General features: G+C 38.3%; 1 protein-coding gene across 2 annotated transcripts in view; it reads right to left on the bottom strand.

The window, feature by feature from the left end:
• Window positions 1–4,466: 4,466 nt before the first annotated feature.
• The window catches only part of pigo (phosphatidylinositol glycan anchor biosynthesis, class O), a 34,246-nt gene continuing 20,224 nt past the window's right edge, over window positions 4,467–18,488 (bottom strand). The window contains exons 6-10 of one of the 2 annotated variants that reach the window (XM_072571688.1): window positions 16,268–17,876; window positions 13,947–14,150; window positions 12,021–12,208; window positions 10,468–10,538; window positions 4,467–5,470 (exon numbers count right to left, since the gene is read on the bottom strand). In XM_072571688.1, coding sequence (XP_072427789.1) covers window positions 5,341–5,470; window positions 10,468–10,538; window positions 12,021–12,208; window positions 13,947–14,150; window positions 16,268–17,876 — 2,202 coding nt within the window. In that variant the 3' untranslated portion in view covers window positions 4,467–5,340. Of the gene's footprint in view, window positions 5,471–10,467; window positions 10,539–12,020; window positions 12,226–13,946; window positions 14,151–16,267; window positions 17,877–18,488 lie in introns of those variants that run through there. The other variant, XM_072571694.1, reaches the window with a different exon arrangement.

Raw genomic sequence — 18,488 nt, 5'->3', positions numbered from 1 at the left:
AAAGAACAAGAGAACATTGATTTAAATGATGTGCAAATGAAACAAGGATGATGTGAGAAAAACTATATCTACTTAGGGTATACAGTGCACTACCTGGAAATATGGTAGAAGCAGTTTCAATTGAAGCTTTCAAGAAGGTATTGGATGATTAGCTGGATATTAATAATGTGCAGGACATGACAAAATAGCAGGAGGTTGGCACTAAATAATAGAACAATGGGCTAAATGGCCTCCTTTTGCACTGTGACAATTCTGTGATCTCACTAATGATGATGGTCGACAACTCTCACTATTGCACGCATAATATTCACTCAGTGGTTCTCACCAAGCTCATCCTTCCAAATTATTAACCCTTTCTGTTCTCTGCGCATCATGCTGTCTGCAAGGGGAACATTTCATCATCTTTCTTGTTCATACATCACCACTAACTTCTCTTCCATCCAATTCAATCATACCCAAGCATTCTGTTTATCACATGGTAGGAATGAGCTCAGAAGACCAAGACTGGTGGGAGAGGGTGGAGGACATCAGGCCTTCAGGAAGGTGCTATTCAATCCTCAAGGATGCACTGGCAAGTCTTTCTCCTGCATTCTCCACTGACTCAGAGACTTTCACTTCAGTGGGTTCTCTTTCTAGACTAGATTCAGGAGCCCAATGTGATGACACACTTCCATCGAGAGTCGAAGAGGAAATGTCCGAGATCTCTGGCATTCAGAGGACTACTGGAGACCAGGCAACCTGTTCAACTCTGTACAGAATATGATACCATGGTCTCAGCTATTTATTACTTAGGAAAACACACAGGTACAGAACAACTTGCAGTTTTGTCAGGTGCACTCAAGTTTGATTGAAGGATAGAGGAATCCACCACTGTTATCACCAGCTGGCTCCTGCATGAATATGTATGACTAATGGAATGGAATATATGGAATGCTCTATCCCAGAAGGCAGTGGAGACCAAGTCTCTAGATACATTCAAGAGATGGATAGAGCTCTTAAAGATAATGGAAACAAGGGTTATGGGGGTAAGGTAGGAACAGGATACTGATTGTGGATGATCAGCCATGATCGTAATGAATTGTGGTGCTGGCTTGGAGGGCCAAATGGCCTACTCCTGCACCTATTGTCTATTGACCATCATTGAGATTCAGGTCCTGCACACTCAGTGTCTGCTGGATATATGCATGAGCTTCACTCCATTGTTCAAGGTACAGGTGCTCAGTTAGTTAAAGAATCTTCTCCGAAGGGAGTGAGGAGCCTCATGTCCTCCATCATCTCCCACCAGTCTTGGACTTCTGAGCTCATTCCTACCATGTGAGAAACAGAATGACTGGGTATGATTGAATTGGTTGGAAGAGAAGTTAGTGGTGATGCAAGAGCAAGAGAGATGATGAAATGTTCCTCTTTCAGACAGCAGGATGTACAGAGAACAGAAAGGGTTAATAGTTGGTGAGAACCACTGAGTGAATATTATGCATGCAGTAGCGAGAATTGTAGACCATGATCGTTAGTGAGATTACAGAATTGTCACAGTGCAAAAAGAGGACATTCAGTCCATTATTCTATGACTTAGTGCCAACCTCCTGGTATTTTGTCATATCCTGCACATTATTTCTATCCAGCTAGTCACCCAATACTTTCTTGAAAGCTTCAGTGTGAACTGTAAATTTAGAGAAGATGAGGGACATCACCCTCATTCCAGGTACACTTTCAGCTCAAGGAGACAGATGGTGTCAACAGGCATCCAAAGGAAGGAGTCACCACTCACAGGACCCCTGGCAGCTTATTCTCAAAACAATTGAGACATTCTGTCTCCTCTTCTTCCATATAAAAAGGGTATACTGGCCACTGGAAAATCATTAGAATCTTTAATAAGGAAGAGTGACGATGCCGTAGCCTGAAAAGGTCATTTTGTTCTTTTGAGAGAAAGATTGAACGAGAAGGATAGAGCTAGCTACTGAAAACTACTTGAGTAAACAACTTGGGAGGCCTTAGGTTATTTTTTAATGCAACCTGAATAGGTATGGCCAGCTCTCACAGATTAAGATTTCTGGTTTTTGTTTTCTCAGTAGCATCAGAAACTAACAAAGTTGGAAGCTTCAGTGGATGTATTCTGGCTGCCACTTTCTCTGAATTTTCTCTTGATATTTCTTCTTCCTGGATTGAAGAAATGCCTTTTTGACAAGGGGCTTGTTTATGTGATGTTACTATATTGGAACAGTTAATTAGTAGTTATTGTATCTATAATAAAATTTTCCAGTAGAATTATTATTCTAAATTTCTCCTTCGTTGGTTGTATTTTAACTATGGTGTTTAAATAAATTGCGTTTTGCTTCACATAGAGTAGTTTTACCAACTGCATTGCAACTGGAATAGATACTATATTTGCCTTTAAAGTAAGAAGCAGTCAGGGTCTAGGCTACCTTCTTCAAATATTTTTAGGGGATCTGATCTGGTCCATTACAGATGTAATAACAGGACACGTGGAAAGTCAAAGTACAAGCTGCCAAAGACACTTGATTTAACCTTCTTAATTATGTTTGACTAAATTGCTAGAGTTCGTGGAAGATATAGCAAGCAACATTGATAATGGGAATCCTGTAAATGTAGTATATCTGGACTTCCAGAAAGTGCTGCATAAAAGGTTAATACACAAGGTAAGATCACATGGGGTTGGGAGTAACGTATTACCTTAGACAAAGAATTGACTAAATCGACAGAAAGCAGAGTCAGGATAAATGGATCTTTTTCTGGTTGGCAAGATGTAAATAATGGGATGCCACAGGGTTTGGTCCTTGAGTCCCAACTATTTCCAGTCTGTATTAATGACTTGGATGCAGGGATGGAATTTGCAGATGGCACAAAAATAGGTGGGAAAGTAAGTTGCAATGAATAATAAATTTACAAATGGGCTAGGCGAATGGGCCAAAATTTAGCAGATAAAGTTAATGTGGTTGTGAGAGGTTATCTATTTTGGTTAAAGGAATACAAAAGGAATGTCTCTAAATGCCCCATGCTTCAGGATAGAAGGATTTGGGTCTCTTCATTCCTGATTTGCAGAAAACCAGTATGCAAAAACAGCAGGTAATAAGGAAAGCAAATGGAATTTTGGCATTTATTGATTGAAGGATAAAATATAAAAGTACAGAGATGTTCTGCAATCAGGCATGAGTGAGACCACACTTGGAATATTACAGACAATTTTGGTTCTATTTCTTGACAAGGATTGCAGTTGTATTGGAGGCAGTTCAGAGGAAGTGCATCAGATTGATTCCAGAGATATGGGGTTTGTCTTATGAAGTGAGGTTGAGCAGTTTAGGCCTATATTCTCAGGAGTTCAGAAGAAGGATTTAATGGAGATATACAAAATACTTAAGACTGATGAAGTAGACACAGAAAGGATATTTGCTTGTGGGCTAAGCGAGAATGAGAGGCTGTAGTTTAAGAACAAGGGGTTGTAGAAGTTAAATGGATGATAAATTACTTCTCTCAAAGAGTTGTGAATCTGTGGAATTCACTATCCCACAATGTCGTGGATGCTGGGACATTGAGTAAATTTGAGGAGATGGACAGATTTTAAATTCGCAATATATTCAAAGGTTATGGAGGGCAGGCAGGAAAGTGGAGTTGAGGCAGAAATGAGATTAGCTTAGAATTCTGTACCATGTCACAAGGTGTTCTGGAGACAACCAAGATCAGGGCTTTGGCACTGTCAGCAGTATTCTCAAGTCACACATATTTGAGAATACTGTTGACAGTATGTGATTCAGATTTGTCTCTGATATACATCAGCGTTAGAATGCAACTCTTGAATCATATGAACCAAATCATTTTAATTCAAAGTAAAAATGCAATCTTTGTATCAACACCAACTTTACTGCCTATCCAGATAACAACCAACAGTACCTTTCAACTCGAATGAACAGGCACTCCCCAGCATTCACACACAGATGTACAAGTGAAATGGAATACTGGTATCTGTACTTCAAAACACCATTTGGGATACTGCAATATCAACATTATGGAAAGCAACAATAAAAATGGTACGGATAGGGTGGAAAATATGAGGTTCTTCCCACACAGTGGAAGGGTTAATTATTAGGGTATACAGCTTCAAAGTGTTTGGGGGAGGGGATGTTGTGTGTGTGTGTCTTGGTTGGTTTAAAAAAGAAGTGCGAAGCGAGTTTTCCACACAAAGGGTGGTGAGTGCCTGGAACACATTGCCAAAGGAGGTGGTGGACGCTGACAACAGCAGCATTCAAGAAGCACCTGGATGAATACTTGAATAGGAAGGAAATAGAGGGATATGTATATTGTAAGTGAAGACAATTTTAGTATGGAAAGGCAAAATGTATCAGAGCATTATGAGGACTGAATGGCCCATTCCTGTGTATATTGTTCTTTGTTGTTCTTCTTACTCTGCTTGTATAACAGCAAAGAAGTAGAAGTATAAAAGAAAGCAAAAAGACTCTTAAAAATAACTTTAATTTATCCAGGATTTTGTGATCCACTTGGATGTTTCAAAACAGAGACATTTCTGACTTGCATACAACGTGAATTAATTGAACTAATGAAATCTGTACAAGGATTCCACAAAGAAAATGTACACCCCTGGTTTCAATCATACAAAGTGGCTGCATGAGAATACAGCAAATTCTCTAAGAAGTTTACAATCAGAGCCATCACTAATAATCACATTAACATTTAGTGATTGCATATCAGAACTCTTGCACCTGTTGGTTTTTGGGAAGAGATCTGCAAAGCAATGACAGCTTGGCACTGTAGAAAAAGCTACATTCTAACAGGAGCCCATTTCAAAGGACGGGAACAATTCTTGAAATAACTAAACAAAGTTATGACAGTTAAAAAACATACAAACAGAAGTGATACAATTAGTTATGATTTAAAAATCCGTTTTTCATTGAAGTGCTTTTTATCATAAAAAAGTAGGCTGCATGCTTATGTTCTGGGACCATTTTTGCTGATGCTCTAAGAAAGTAACACCAAGCTATACAAAGTTTTAACTGATTGCTTTAGTCTAGTACAAATACGTTTTGCAATTAACCATTTGTGAACTGTAAGAAATGGCAAAATGTTCTCGAGTTTATTCACAGTGGTTCAAATTTCTTTTTCATTCGTGTGCGCAATGAAACTAAGGCGTGTTTGTTGGCTACACAAGGCATTAAGGTAATTTGTGCTTCTTTTACAGCAGCAACTTCTGATGTCCAGAGATATGGTACTGTAAGATAACAATCATTTTCTTTTGGTATGCAATTTGATTGGCAATCTGTCCATTGTAAGTATTTCCAGCAGTCCCTGTTATGTTTTATTGTCAACATGTTACCTTGACTGCTTCAAAAGAAGTTCTTTAAACCACTTGTTGACAGCAACATCCACACGCATTATGAAGCAAAAAGTAATAAGAAGGTAGATACTTGTCACAACAAAGCCCAAAGCCTCAAAAAGAAACCTGGGAAAGTAAAAAAAAACACTCAAAGCTGGGAAATGATCAGTATTCCTATGTCAACACAAATAAAAATACTTGGTTTTTAATCACTGCATATGGGATTTATAATGAAGTGAGGGGTTACAGATAATGCTTGCAGACCACAGTTGAAAGCCTCATTCTTCTACTTAATAATGTGGTTACCACCATCAAACATTAAAATACTCTAATATCACTTCACATCATATTAATGTGGCCTACTACAAATGCAGATAGCACTCAAATATTTTATATACATTGAAAGTCACTATCATCCACTTGTAAGATATATTTTTCCAGCATTTTAAAATTATAAAATAGAAAGAAAGAAATTTGTGGGTGAGCTAGGTCAGATTGTTTCATGTTCTCCCAGTGGTCTAATTTGTATACAAAGTGAAGTATACCTCAAAAACTTAATTAATCTCATGCAAAGGAAGCAATTTTAAATGGTGCAGGTCTAAAAGCAGCCTCATAAGGCCCGAAATCCTCAGATTGTAACCCCTGGTTCGGAACACACCTACCATTGGGAACATCTTTCCAGTCTGGTCTTGCTAGAATTTTATGAGTCTCTACGATATCCCCCCTCACTTGTCTAAACTCCAGCAAAAACAATCCACACATAGTCAAACTCTCCTCATACGACAGTCCCACCAACCCAGAATCAGCCAGGTAAACCTTCGCTGCACTCCTTCAATAGCAAGAACATCCTTCCTCAGAAAAGACTACCAAAACAGCACACAACATTCCAAGTGTGAGCTCACAAAGGCCCAGCACAATTGCAACAACACATCCCTGCTCCTGTACTCGAAACCTCGCACAATGAAGGCCAATATACCATTTGCCTTCTTTACTTCCTGCTGCACCTCCATGCCTACTTTCAGCGACTGATGCACAAGGACACCCAGGTCCCGCTGCACACTCCCCTCTCCCAATTTACAGCCAATCAGGTAGTAATCTGCCTTCTTGTTTTTACTTCCAAAATGAATAACCTCAGACTTATCCAAATTACACTGCATCTGCCATTGCTTTGTCCACTCACCCAACCTGTCCAGATCATGCTGAAGGACCTCGGCATCCTCATCACAGTACACCTTTTCACCCAACTTGGTATCATCTGCAGACTTTGACATGTTACATTTTGTTCCCTCATCCAAATCATTAATATAAATTGTGAATAGCTGGGGTCCTAGCACAGATTCCTGTGGCACCCCACTAGTTACTACCTGTCATAGAGATGTACAGCACGGAAACAGACCCTTCGGTTCAACCTGCCCATGCCAACCAGATATCCCAACCCAACCTAGTCCCACCTGCCAGCACCTGGCCCATATCCCTCCAAAACCTTCCTATTCATACACCAATCCAAATGCCTCTTAAATGTTGCAATTGTATCAGCCTCCACCACTTCCGGTGGCAGTTCATCCCATACATGCACCACACTCTGTTGCCCTGTAGGTCTCTTTTATATCTTTCCCCTCTCACCCTAAACCTATGCCCTCTAGTTCTGGACTCCCTGACCCCAGGAAAAAGACTTTGCCTATTTACACTATCCATGCCCCTCATAATTTTGTAAACCTCTATAAGGTTTACTCCTCATAGCCTGCGACACTCCAGGGAAAACAGACCCAGCCTATTCAGACTCTCCCTATAGCTCAAACCCTCCAATCCTGCCAACATCCTTGTAAATCTTTTCTGAATCCTTTCAAGTTTCACAACATCTTTCCAATAGGAAGGAGACCAAAATATTCCAACAGTGGCCTAACCAATGTCCTGTGCAGCCGCAACATGACCTCAATACTCTGACCAATAAAGGAAAGCATACCAAATGCCTTCTTCACTATCCTATCTACCTGCGACTCCACTTTCAAGGAACTATGAACCTGCACTCCAAGGTCTCTTTGTTCAGCAACACTCCCAAGGACCATACAATTAAGTGTATAAGTCCTACTACGATTTGCTTTCCCAAAATGCAGCACCTCGCATTTATCTGAATTAAACTCCATCTGTCACTTCTCAGCCCATTGGCCAATCTGGTGTTGATCCTGGTATAATCTGAGGTAACCCTCTTCGCTGTCCAATACACCTCCAATTTTGGTGTCATCTCCAAACTTACTAACTGTACTTCTTATACTCGCATCCAAATCATTTATGTAAATGACAAAAAGTAGAGGACCCAGCACCGATCCTTGTGGCACTCCAACTGAAAAACAACCCTCCACCACCACCATCTGTCTTCCACCTTTGAGCCAGTTCTGTATCCAAATGGCTAGTTCTCCCTGTATTCCGTGAGATCTAACCTTGCTAATCAGTTTCCCATGGGGAACCTTGTCGAAGTCCGTATAGATCACATCTACCGTTCTGCCCTCATCAATCCTCTTTGTTACCTTCTCAAAAAACTCAATCAAGTTTGTGAGACATGACTTCCCATGCACAAGGGACCTATTAATTCCTACTGTTTGGTTCCTCTCTGCCAACCAGTCTTCTATTCATCTCAATACACTTCCCCCAAACCCATGCACTTGAATCTTGCACAATAATCTCTTATCTGGGACTTTGTCAAACACTTTCTGAAAGTCCAAATATACCACATAGTCTGGCTCCCCCATGTCAACTCTACTAGTTACACCTTTACAGAATTCCAACAGATTTATAATGCATGATTTTCCCTTTCATAAATCCATGGTGACTCTGTCTGATTCTGCCACTACTTTCTAAATGCTCTGCTATGAAAGCCTTGATAATAAATTCGAGAATTTTCCCCATTACCAATGTTAGGCTTACAAGTTTATAATTCCCTGTTTTCTCTCTACCTCCCTGATGTGCAGGACATGCAAGTACCTGCAAAACTGAATGACAGGAATGGCAGGATTCAGGAACCATGGACAAAAGGGAAAAGTGTAAAATTAGTCAAAAGGAAAAAGGAAGCAGATGATCGATCTAGGCAGCTACAAAATGACGAAGCCCTTGAGAAGTATAGAGAAATTAGGAGGAACTTAAACACAGAATTAGGAAGCTAAAAGGGGCCATGAAATGGTTTTAGCAAAGAGGATCAAGGAGAATCCAGAGGCTTTTTATGCATGTATTAGAAGAAAGAGGGTAGCAAGGGAAGGAGTAGGCCCACTCAAGGACAAAAAAAGAGAGGGAAGTTATGCGAGGGATCACAGGAAGAGGGAGAGATCCTCATGAGTACTTTTTAATCAGTATTCATCAAGGAGAAGGAAATGACTGATGTTGAGGTCGGGCCTGAGTGTGTGAATACTCTAGAAAATGCCATTATATTAATGGAGGAAATTTTGGGTATCCTATATTGCAATACGGTAGACAAGTCTGCAGAGCCAAATGGGATCTATCCAAGGTTATTGTAAGAGACAAAAGAATAAATAATTGGGATACTGGCAGTATCTTTACATCCTCTTTGACCACAGGTAAGATTCCAGAGAACTGAAGATTAGCCAATGTTGTTCCTTTGTTTAAGAAAGGAAACAGGGATAATTCAGGGAATTATAGGTCCGCAAACCTGACGTCTGTGGTGGGGAAGTTCTTGGAAAGGAAACGGAGACACAAAATACATACATGTTTGGAAGAAAATGGACTAGTTAGTGACAGGCAGCATGGTTTTGCATGGAGAAGGCGACGTCTCACTAACCTGATAGAATTTTTTAAAGAGGTAACAAGGATAATTATGAGGTAAGGGTTGTAAATGTAGCTTATATACACTTAAGTAAGGCATTTGATAAAGTCCCACATAGCAGATCGGTACAAAAACTAAAATCACATGGGATTCTGAGTAGACTGGCTAAACGGATACAAAACTGGCTTGGTCAATAGAAGACAGAGAACTGTGGTGGAAGGATGTTTTTCAGAATGGAGACCAGTAACTAGTGGTGTTCCACAGAGATCAGTCTTAGGTCCTATGTTGTTTCATATACATGATCAGGAGGAAAATACGCATGGTCTGATTAGCAACTTTGCAGATGATACGAAGATTGGTGGAGTTACTGATACGGCAAATGATTGTGAAAGGATCCAACAGGATAGATTGGTGACTTGGGCACAGAAATGGCAGGTAGAGTTTATTCTAGACAAATGCAAGGTGGTGCATTTGGAGGATCAAATTTAGGTGTGAATTATAGTGGAAATGGCAGAATCCCTCGTAACGTTACCATTAGATGTCTCTGGGCGTACAGGTTCACAGTTTCCTAAAAGTGGCTACACAAGTAGCCAAGATGATTAAGGAGACATATGGCATGCTTGCCTTCATAGGCAGGGACATGGAGTACAAGAGTTGGCAAACCATCTTGCAGCTATTTTGGTTGGCTCACTACCAGAAAGACGTGGAAGCTTTGGACAGAGTGCAGAGAAGATTCACCAGGATGTTGTCTGGTCTTGAGGGACTTGGCTATGAGGAAAGGTTAAAAAGACTAAGATGGTTTTCACTGGAAAGACAGTGGACAAGAGGAAACCTGATAGGGGTCTACAAAATTATGAGCGGCATAGATAGGGTGGATAGTCAGAAGCTTTTGCTCAGGATTGAAATTTCACTTACAAGGTGGCACAGGTTCAGGGTGGGGGGGGTGCAAGGGAAGTATTTCAGGCCGAGAGTGGTAGAGGCCTAGAACACATTGCCAGGAGGTGGTGGTGGAAGGCAGGCACATTCTTAAATGGCAACATTTAAGAGTAGGGAGGGAATAGAAGGATACGGGCCGAATAAGGGCAGAAGGTTTGTTTTTTAGTTTAGTTAGGGCATAATGATCAGCACAGGCTTGGAGGGCCAAAGGGCCTGTTCCTACTACTTTTGTTCTTTTCTTTGTTCATAATGTGAAAGTTTATGGCCTCTAAACAACATCACCAAAGACTTCTAATGAATGGGTAGCAACTCTGTTGATCCTTAGAAACAAATCAATTCTTATTAAGTTGTTTCATTCAAATTTATGTTTCTTGATTGCTATTAGTTAACTACTCACTACTAATATTCAACATACTTTGGTGCGAAGATCTTCCACACCATTAAGTGTCTCCTCAATATAGCAACAGCACATACAGAAGCAAGGAGCTGTGTAAAGAAAAAAAAGTCATACAATTTTCTTTAAATTTCAAGAGAGAGTATAAAACCTTTCATTGTAAGTTTCTGTCTTCAAATATAGGGCAGCCTTTTTTTAAAAATAAGCATTTCCTTGTCTTCCTGTTTTAAATGACATTTAGAGCATTTCTGAAAATCAAGTGGTAATTCAGACTTTTGTCAGTTTGTTTAAATACCTCTAATTAAAGCCATTCTGTCGGAACAGTTCGTAGTTAATTTTTTGAACCAACAAAAAAAAACTCACTTCAAAGCAAAATTAGTCATGAAAATATTTACCTTTCTCCCCCTTGGTAGGTTTTAGATGTATTGTGTTCACTCACACCATTAACATTTATTATTCACCTCTAGATTCAAGTTATGAAATGGGCAGGAACTTTGGTAAAGAGAAATAATGCCTACATGAACAAATCATTTACTCCAAAAGTTTATCAGAGCAAAAAAAAACTCAAATTAATCTTAAATCTCTCTAAAGTTTCTCCTAGTTATCAAACATAATGCAGCCATAATTTTAAAAATTTCAGTATGAACACTATCCTGTCTCAATTGCTTTGAACTACCTGTCTAGTCTCCACAAGACAGTTGCATCAGGTGACAACAAAGAACAGAAAAATCCTTTTCCCATCCAACTGGATCGCACATTACTGAAAAAACAAATATGGTTCTGACTTTTGAGACAATAGTCTCGTTTTGAATGTTTCAACGCTCTCAAGATTCACTTACATTTTTACTACCCAAGTCTCCCCTACTTTCTATGCTTTCATTACGAACAATAATGCTATTGAAAATTATGCATTTTTCGTGACAAAAAAATCTCGCATGTGCATTAAGTACTTGCAGTTTACTGCAGTAAGATAAATTACTCATCTCTGAGCAAACATATTTGTTTACATACCAGAGCATCAACTCCTCCTAAATCACTTCTCACATCAGTCACTCCTATTCAGTTTCGAGTTGTGACAGGCACGTTAGTTCCAAATTATATACAGAACCTTTAAACTTTATAGAAATAGGAGAATTTATTTCCACTTGTCTCAGCTGGATTCAAAACCAAGCTTTCTTTTGAATTCATTCACAGGACGTTACTGGCCAAGCTTAATTTATTGTACATTAAAGTGCAGTGACAAGTTGCATTCTCGAATACCTTCTCGTAGCTTGCTCATATCAGAGAGAAGTTAAGGGTTACACACATTGCTTTGGTTTGAAGTCACATATAGGCAGATTAAATATTTCAATGCAGGAAATACTCAAGGGGAATCTTCAATTAATGAATGATTTTCATGCATTTACTTTCTATGAATGTTCAGATTAATTAGTCACTTTGACTAGACTTCACTACGTTATTCTATTTTAAACACCCACTGTCTGATGTACACTGTGCTATTCATCAAACAGTAAGATGCTATGGTGGAACAATGACAGTAATCAAAGTACTTTTATATTGAACAGACAAAGTACCTGCACACCGTAGACAAATAAGTATCGCATTCCCAGTTGCAGCAAGGCTGCAGAAAACATCTGAGGTTTTTCTCGCAATCTCATCTCCATCACTTGATCTTCATCGCCAGACTCCTTTTTAATGTTCTTGCTTTTACAGCTTTTCATTTCACGAACAAATGGCCAAAGCAGCAACAAGGGACATCCAACTACCTCAAGAATATAACTGAAAAGTCAGTTAAAAGTTTCAATGCATTTATTGCAAGGCTGATATTTTCTCATTAATGTGCTCTTAAACACCAATTCTCTTAATGAAATGCATCCCTAATAACTTAGTTCCCCAAGAATCTAATATTCAGCAAGTAAAATCATGATAAGCAAAACACCTACACACTACTTTCTGTAATAATTAGACCTCCTTTATCGCCATTCTTAGAAAAGGTGACTGATAGTATAGTTCCTCTGTGTCTTGCATTCGTTTTCAGGTAAATGAACACAGAAGATGGGAAATGGTGCTAAATGTACATCAACATTATGAAGGATCATGTCCAATTGTGGGCACTATAGTTTAAGAAGGAGATGAAAATTGTTGAACAGATTTATCAGAATGGTTTCCAGGCTGAGGGATTGTGGTCAAATGGACAAACTAGAGAAGCTGGAATTGTTGCCCTTCAGAGGAAAAAAGCCGAGATGGGTGATGGAGCTTTATTTCAAGGGTTTGGATAGAGTGAGTAAATATAAATTGTTTGCAAAGCCTAAGTGGGCAGTAACCCGAGGGGAAAGATTTTAATTTTGGGAACAAATAAAAGCAGAGACTATGTAAAGAAAAACTTTTTAAACAACCAATGTTTAGGATTTAGAATGCATGGTCTGCTATAATAGTTTATGCTATTTCAGTATTAGCAGTCAAAGATACATTAGATAAAACATGAAGGATTAAATTGTAGGGATTAGGGTAAAAGCAGATGAGTGGGTCTAACTGAAACAGTCATCAAAACTGCTGGACAAACTTAATGTGCTTCTTCTTTATTACATTGTTCAATAATTAGGATCATGTGATTCCCTTTCGTCCAAGAACCAAATCTTGTCAGTTGGCCTCAGTTACAAAGTGGGGAGTATTGTGCCTTTTGTGTCACAGTGGTAATGTCCCTACCTCTAAGCCAGAGGGCCTAGGTTCAAGTCCCACCTGCATCAGGAGTTGTGTCATAATATCTCTGAAAAGATTGATTAAAATAAAACAATTGAGTAGTAAACCTAGCAATTTCATAACTCCAGATTTGTGTATCAAAATAAAGGTGATGCTCATGGCACTAACCCTTATTTGTGCACAAACAGTACACTGACTTCAGAAAAAAAGTATATACACTATGTTTAAGTGGCAATATCAAAGTATGCTTCTTCATCAGTTTCCTGAAAACTAAACTTTACTATTTTTCTCTCAAATAACAAATTGAATGTTGAGATTACTGCATTTGATTTTGGATCTTGCATCTGCCTCTTTTTCAAATGTTTTCCTGTTCTTTTTTTAATAGTGTCGCTGTCTCAACTATTTCTTGTGCATTCCATGATGCAACACAACTACATAAAAACTAACATAAAGCTGATGAAATAATGCCCAACAAAGAGTCACTAATTTGAGAAATGGCAATAGGGACTGATTAAGCACTGAAGTTCATAATAAAGTACAATTAACCTCAAATTTACAGTATGTTCAACTACTTCCAGAAAAGTTAGATTTTCTTAAGATGCATTATTTTAAGTCACATGGAGACCATTGTAGAATTTATTACAGTATATGTTTAAATGACTTGGAAAATTATATGGTTGATGTTTAAAGGGATCCATAACAGGCCATCAGCCTGTGACAACAACAGCACGTTTAATTCCATCGTAGTATTATGTAGAGATTAAATTCAAAGATTAATTGTGAAACAATTATATAATTACCTGCAAACAGTATATGAGAAGCAAAAGTGTTCATTCCTACCAGCAGTGCTGGCAATATATTGGTGCTATGTCCTTCAATGAACCCAACAAAAGCTGCATTCCATTGGATCGCTGGGAATGTTGGTTGATGCCCTGTAGCATAAAAGAACTGTGTAGCTGTAAAGGCCCAGGCTGTAACTGCATACCAAGGAACAAAGAAATAACCTTCCAAAAAAAAACAAAAAGAAAACTTAAATCAGTGCCAAACATTGGTAAGACTATGGGAGGAAATCAAATCTCAACTAAGGAATAATTTGAAAAGCAATTTCTTCAACTTCTGTCAGAACTTCAGCACTAAAGAAGTGATGTCAAGAAATTCAAACTACATAAACTATAACTCATGAATTTTTACCATCTTCCATAACAAGTTATGTATACAAAATAATCACACTCAGATAAGTGCATGTTATGAGAGATACCGAGTCACCTAATCAATTATTGAGGATTGACTGTAGAAACTATTCAAGGTAAATACAATTCAAAATTGTAACTAAGAGTAATTCTTTTTATCCTCAGAATGTGGTAAAACACTTGCATTTATTTATTGCCTTTTGCAATCTCAGTAAATCACTCATTCTTCCTGTTTCTACCAGAGATGTTTCGCCAACTAGGCAGTCTAGAATCAGGGGACAAGAGTCTCAGAATAAGAGGTAGGCAATTTGGAATGAGAAGAGAAAATTCTTCACCCAGGTATATGAATAATTGGAATTCTTTACCCAGAGGACTGTGGAATTTCAGTCATTGAGCTTGTTTGAGACAGAGATTGATAGGCTTCGATATAATAAACATATCGAGGGAGAAGGAGATAGTGTGGGAAAATGGCATTGAGGAAAACCAGCCACGATGCTGCTGAATGACACAGCAGACTTGATGGACTGAAAGGCCTACTCCTGCTATTCCCTATACTTGACCCAATTTAGAGAAAGTGAGGTCTGCACATGCTGGAGATCAAAGTCAAGTGCGGTGCTGGAAAAGCACAGCCAGAAATTCAGTATCTGAGGAGCAGAAGAGTCTATGTTTTCAGCATAAGCTCAATCCCATAATGAACTCTATCCCCAACCTCCTATATATGAACTAAAGAAATGGCACATCTTTAAATTAGTCATTTTATAGTCTTCTGAACTCAAGTATTAATTCACTAAGTTTAGATCATAATCTCTATCTTTTTTTCCAGACATCTGTGGGTGATGAATGTTATTTTCATTCACAAAACCATTTTTGCTTCTTTACCCATCTCAATAGCTCCTTTGTCACTTCATCTTTTCTGCTTTTCACTCCATCATACACGCACTTTTGTTTTTCTTTTAACATAATATCCTACTTCTGAACTTCAAAAAAATGTTAAGTTCCCAACTTTTCGACAAGATTAACTGTTCCTCTCTCCATAGATGCTGCCTGACCTACTAAGTGTTTCCAGCATTTTTCTGCAAAGTTTTGCTCATGTATCCATTCCCTTCATGTGTCAGCTCTTTTGATTAACTAGACAGTTTCATATTATTTCCATTTCAAACAATAATCGTCTCACTTTCTAAAAATATGGATTCTGCCTTAGACGCTTTCTTCTGCTAGGGCACACCAAGTAAAGCAAACTTTGTCTTAACTGGTACTTTATGAACTGGCAATCTAAACAAACAAAAATTATGTGCCTCAAATACGAGAAGTTTACTGTAATCTCTGCAATGTCCAATTAGCCAGCTGAGGGTGCAAGTGAGAAGGCTCATTGCTGTTAAGTTTTATTTAAAGCAAAGTTGCATTATTATTTAAGTGATTTATGCTCTTAGTATAAAAGTAATGTGTATACTCCCTGCAATAAGTTTCTATTACTTGGTGTGTGTTTTCATATTGATTATATGGACCTCCTGATCCATATTTCCATGTCTCATATGAAGATTATAAATTTGTGTTTTATAGAAGCTAACATTACTGACTATGATTTGTTTCCAGGTTTGTCTGATCTGTCCCTGTCTCATGTATGATATTATCTTAATTATTCTCTTCTGTCCCCCCTCTTGGATTGAGGATCTTTCCTGAAGTAAGCCCCACGAATTTAAGTTCTGCAGAATATCTTTGGGTCAATGGTTTCATGCTTGAGCTCATGGGCACAATAAGACAGATGTAAAAAACATAGATTTGCACAGTGGAAATGATTCAGCTTAAATATAAAAACTAAACATGTTGCATCGAAACTCGATCAAAGCAAACTATTATTTACAAACCCTGAAAAGAGCTGTTACTTACACATCCATGCTTTAAGTGACCTATTAATTGAAGCTACTACATACCAGTGTTATTGGATTGTAAAGAAAGATTCCTTGTTGTACCATGTATCTCAAGGAAAGAAAATCCCTCCAAGAATAACAGCAGGAAAGCCAGTGACATTCGTTCATTATGCAACATAATAAGTAACAACGTCAAAAGAGTAAGGATGGTGATAAGAGCTGCAGAATATACAGTTCCCAACCCATAAGCGGCCATTGTCTGAGTCTTTGTTTGGTTGTCATTAAAATGTATGCTCATAGCTTTCTGCATCTTACGGTAGATCAATGGGACTACATGCAGAGAGTCAACTTCTGTTGCCATAGAGTCTTTGTAGGAAGGGACAAGAGTTTCATCAGACTCCCTATTGTCTTTTATGAACACGGTGATTGGATTCCATAATACAATAAGGAAGCCTGTTATTACGAGCACAAAGACAATGCCTGGGATAATGATCATAATCTTCTTAACCAGGTCTTGGAGTTTAATGGAGGTTTCTTCTGAAGCAGCATTCACAGCCCAATAGCAGCATAAACAAAACACAATAAATGGAAAACCCAAACGTATAAAAAACACAACCAAGTGTGAACTATTAAGGTTGCCATAATGAAGGAACCATCTTCGTATGAGGTAAACTAAGGCTCCAAGTGATGACACGGACAGGATGTAATGGAAGTTCTTTTCCTGACTATTACTTATCCTTGACAAAGGTTTCAGAAACGGTGAAGGCTCACAGTCTGCAATTTCTTCCCGACAGTGATAAAAATTGCTGGAAAAAAGAATACAGACCATAAAGGTCATCATGAACACAATTAAATAACAAGATTCTCGTTTGTATGACATGGAACCAGAATTCTTTTGTATATCTGGTACAAATGGTGTATTTAAACAATAACTGTTAAGTTTTCCATTCCATTTTAGTTTCAAGACAGTAAAGGTTACAAGCGATTTCAAAAGGAATGATACTACTTGCCCTTCAGTTATTACAAAGCTATTAGAAAACATAGCCAAGCACCGTAATAGGAGAATTCCCAAAGGTATAAAACATTTGAGCCAACTTTTCCATTTCTGTTGATTACAAATGTTGGAACTTTGGATCAGTTTATCTGAGTGATTATGTTTCTTGCATTCCAATCTCCAGAAGTTCCAATGGAAGCTCACGTGTGATCCAAATGCTATCCAAAAACATATCATCAATGGTTCCAGTGTAATGCCAGATATCAGCATCCAGAAATAAACTGTTAATCCAGCAGTCAGACCCCAGATAACTGGATACAAAAGCAACTGCTTGTACAAAGATTCAAATGTTGATGCAGTTTCTGATACCAGAAAACAATGCATGCATGTTGCTGCTAAAAGTACAATGCCATAAAGCATGTGTGCTGGATTGAATCGTGCCCATGATTCTCGACACACCTCTTTGGTCTCTCTCAAGTAGCGTTGCTGTGTGATTAACAGATTTTGAAACCTTGTGTGAAAATCTTGGTCAGGAACAATTTTTTCAGATTTCTGCATGATTGTAATCAGGTCATTATACTCCATCACTGCAGTGGAGAACAATTCCTTCAGATATTTCAGCTTTGTCACAGGAAGATCCTTAGCAGCATAAGAGTAGGATTCCAAAAATCGATTCACCTATACAACAAAATTAGAAGGTTGGAAAGAAGTTACTTAAATTTACACAGCACTTCTCAAGATGACAAATAATATTTCTAAGCACTTTACAGCCAATGAACTACTTTTCAAGTACAGTTAACTGTTATATGTTATAACTGTTATAGGAAATATGACAACCAGCCTATACACAAACTCTCACATATAGCAATGTGATAATTCCCAAAAAATCTGTTTTTTAAAATATATTTGAGGGATACATATTGACCAAAACACCAGGAATAACGCCCCTTCTCCTTCTTGATATAGTATTGTGGGATCAAATACATCCAGTTAAGCAGGCAGCTGGGGCTTTTGTTTAGCATCTCATTCAAAGCACAAAGACTTTTACGTCCACATGTCATAAGATACAAAGATATGTTCGAGCCTTGCAGCTCAGCGAGCAAATCTACATCCAGAACCTCAACCTGAGCTACAAATCTTATCCAAACTCATTTTCTGGATATATCCAGAAAATGTCTCCTTTATCTTACTTGTACTTTACCAACAATTATATGCCAAGACTCCATGAACTGCAAAAAAACTCTACAGAGGAAGCACTAAACTATAAGTCACCTCTTCATTTGAAAACGT

The sequence above is a fragment of the Chiloscyllium punctatum genome, chromosome 1, assembly GCF_047496795.1.
Source record: "Chiloscyllium punctatum isolate Juve2018m chromosome 1, sChiPun1.3, whole genome shotgun sequence".
NCBI classification, from domain to species: Eukaryota; Metazoa; Chordata; class Chondrichthyes; order Orectolobiformes; family Hemiscylliidae; genus Chiloscyllium; species Chiloscyllium punctatum.
The sequence above is the reverse complement of the archived record's forward strand: the minus strand, read 5'-3'. Positions and strand labels throughout refer to the sequence as shown.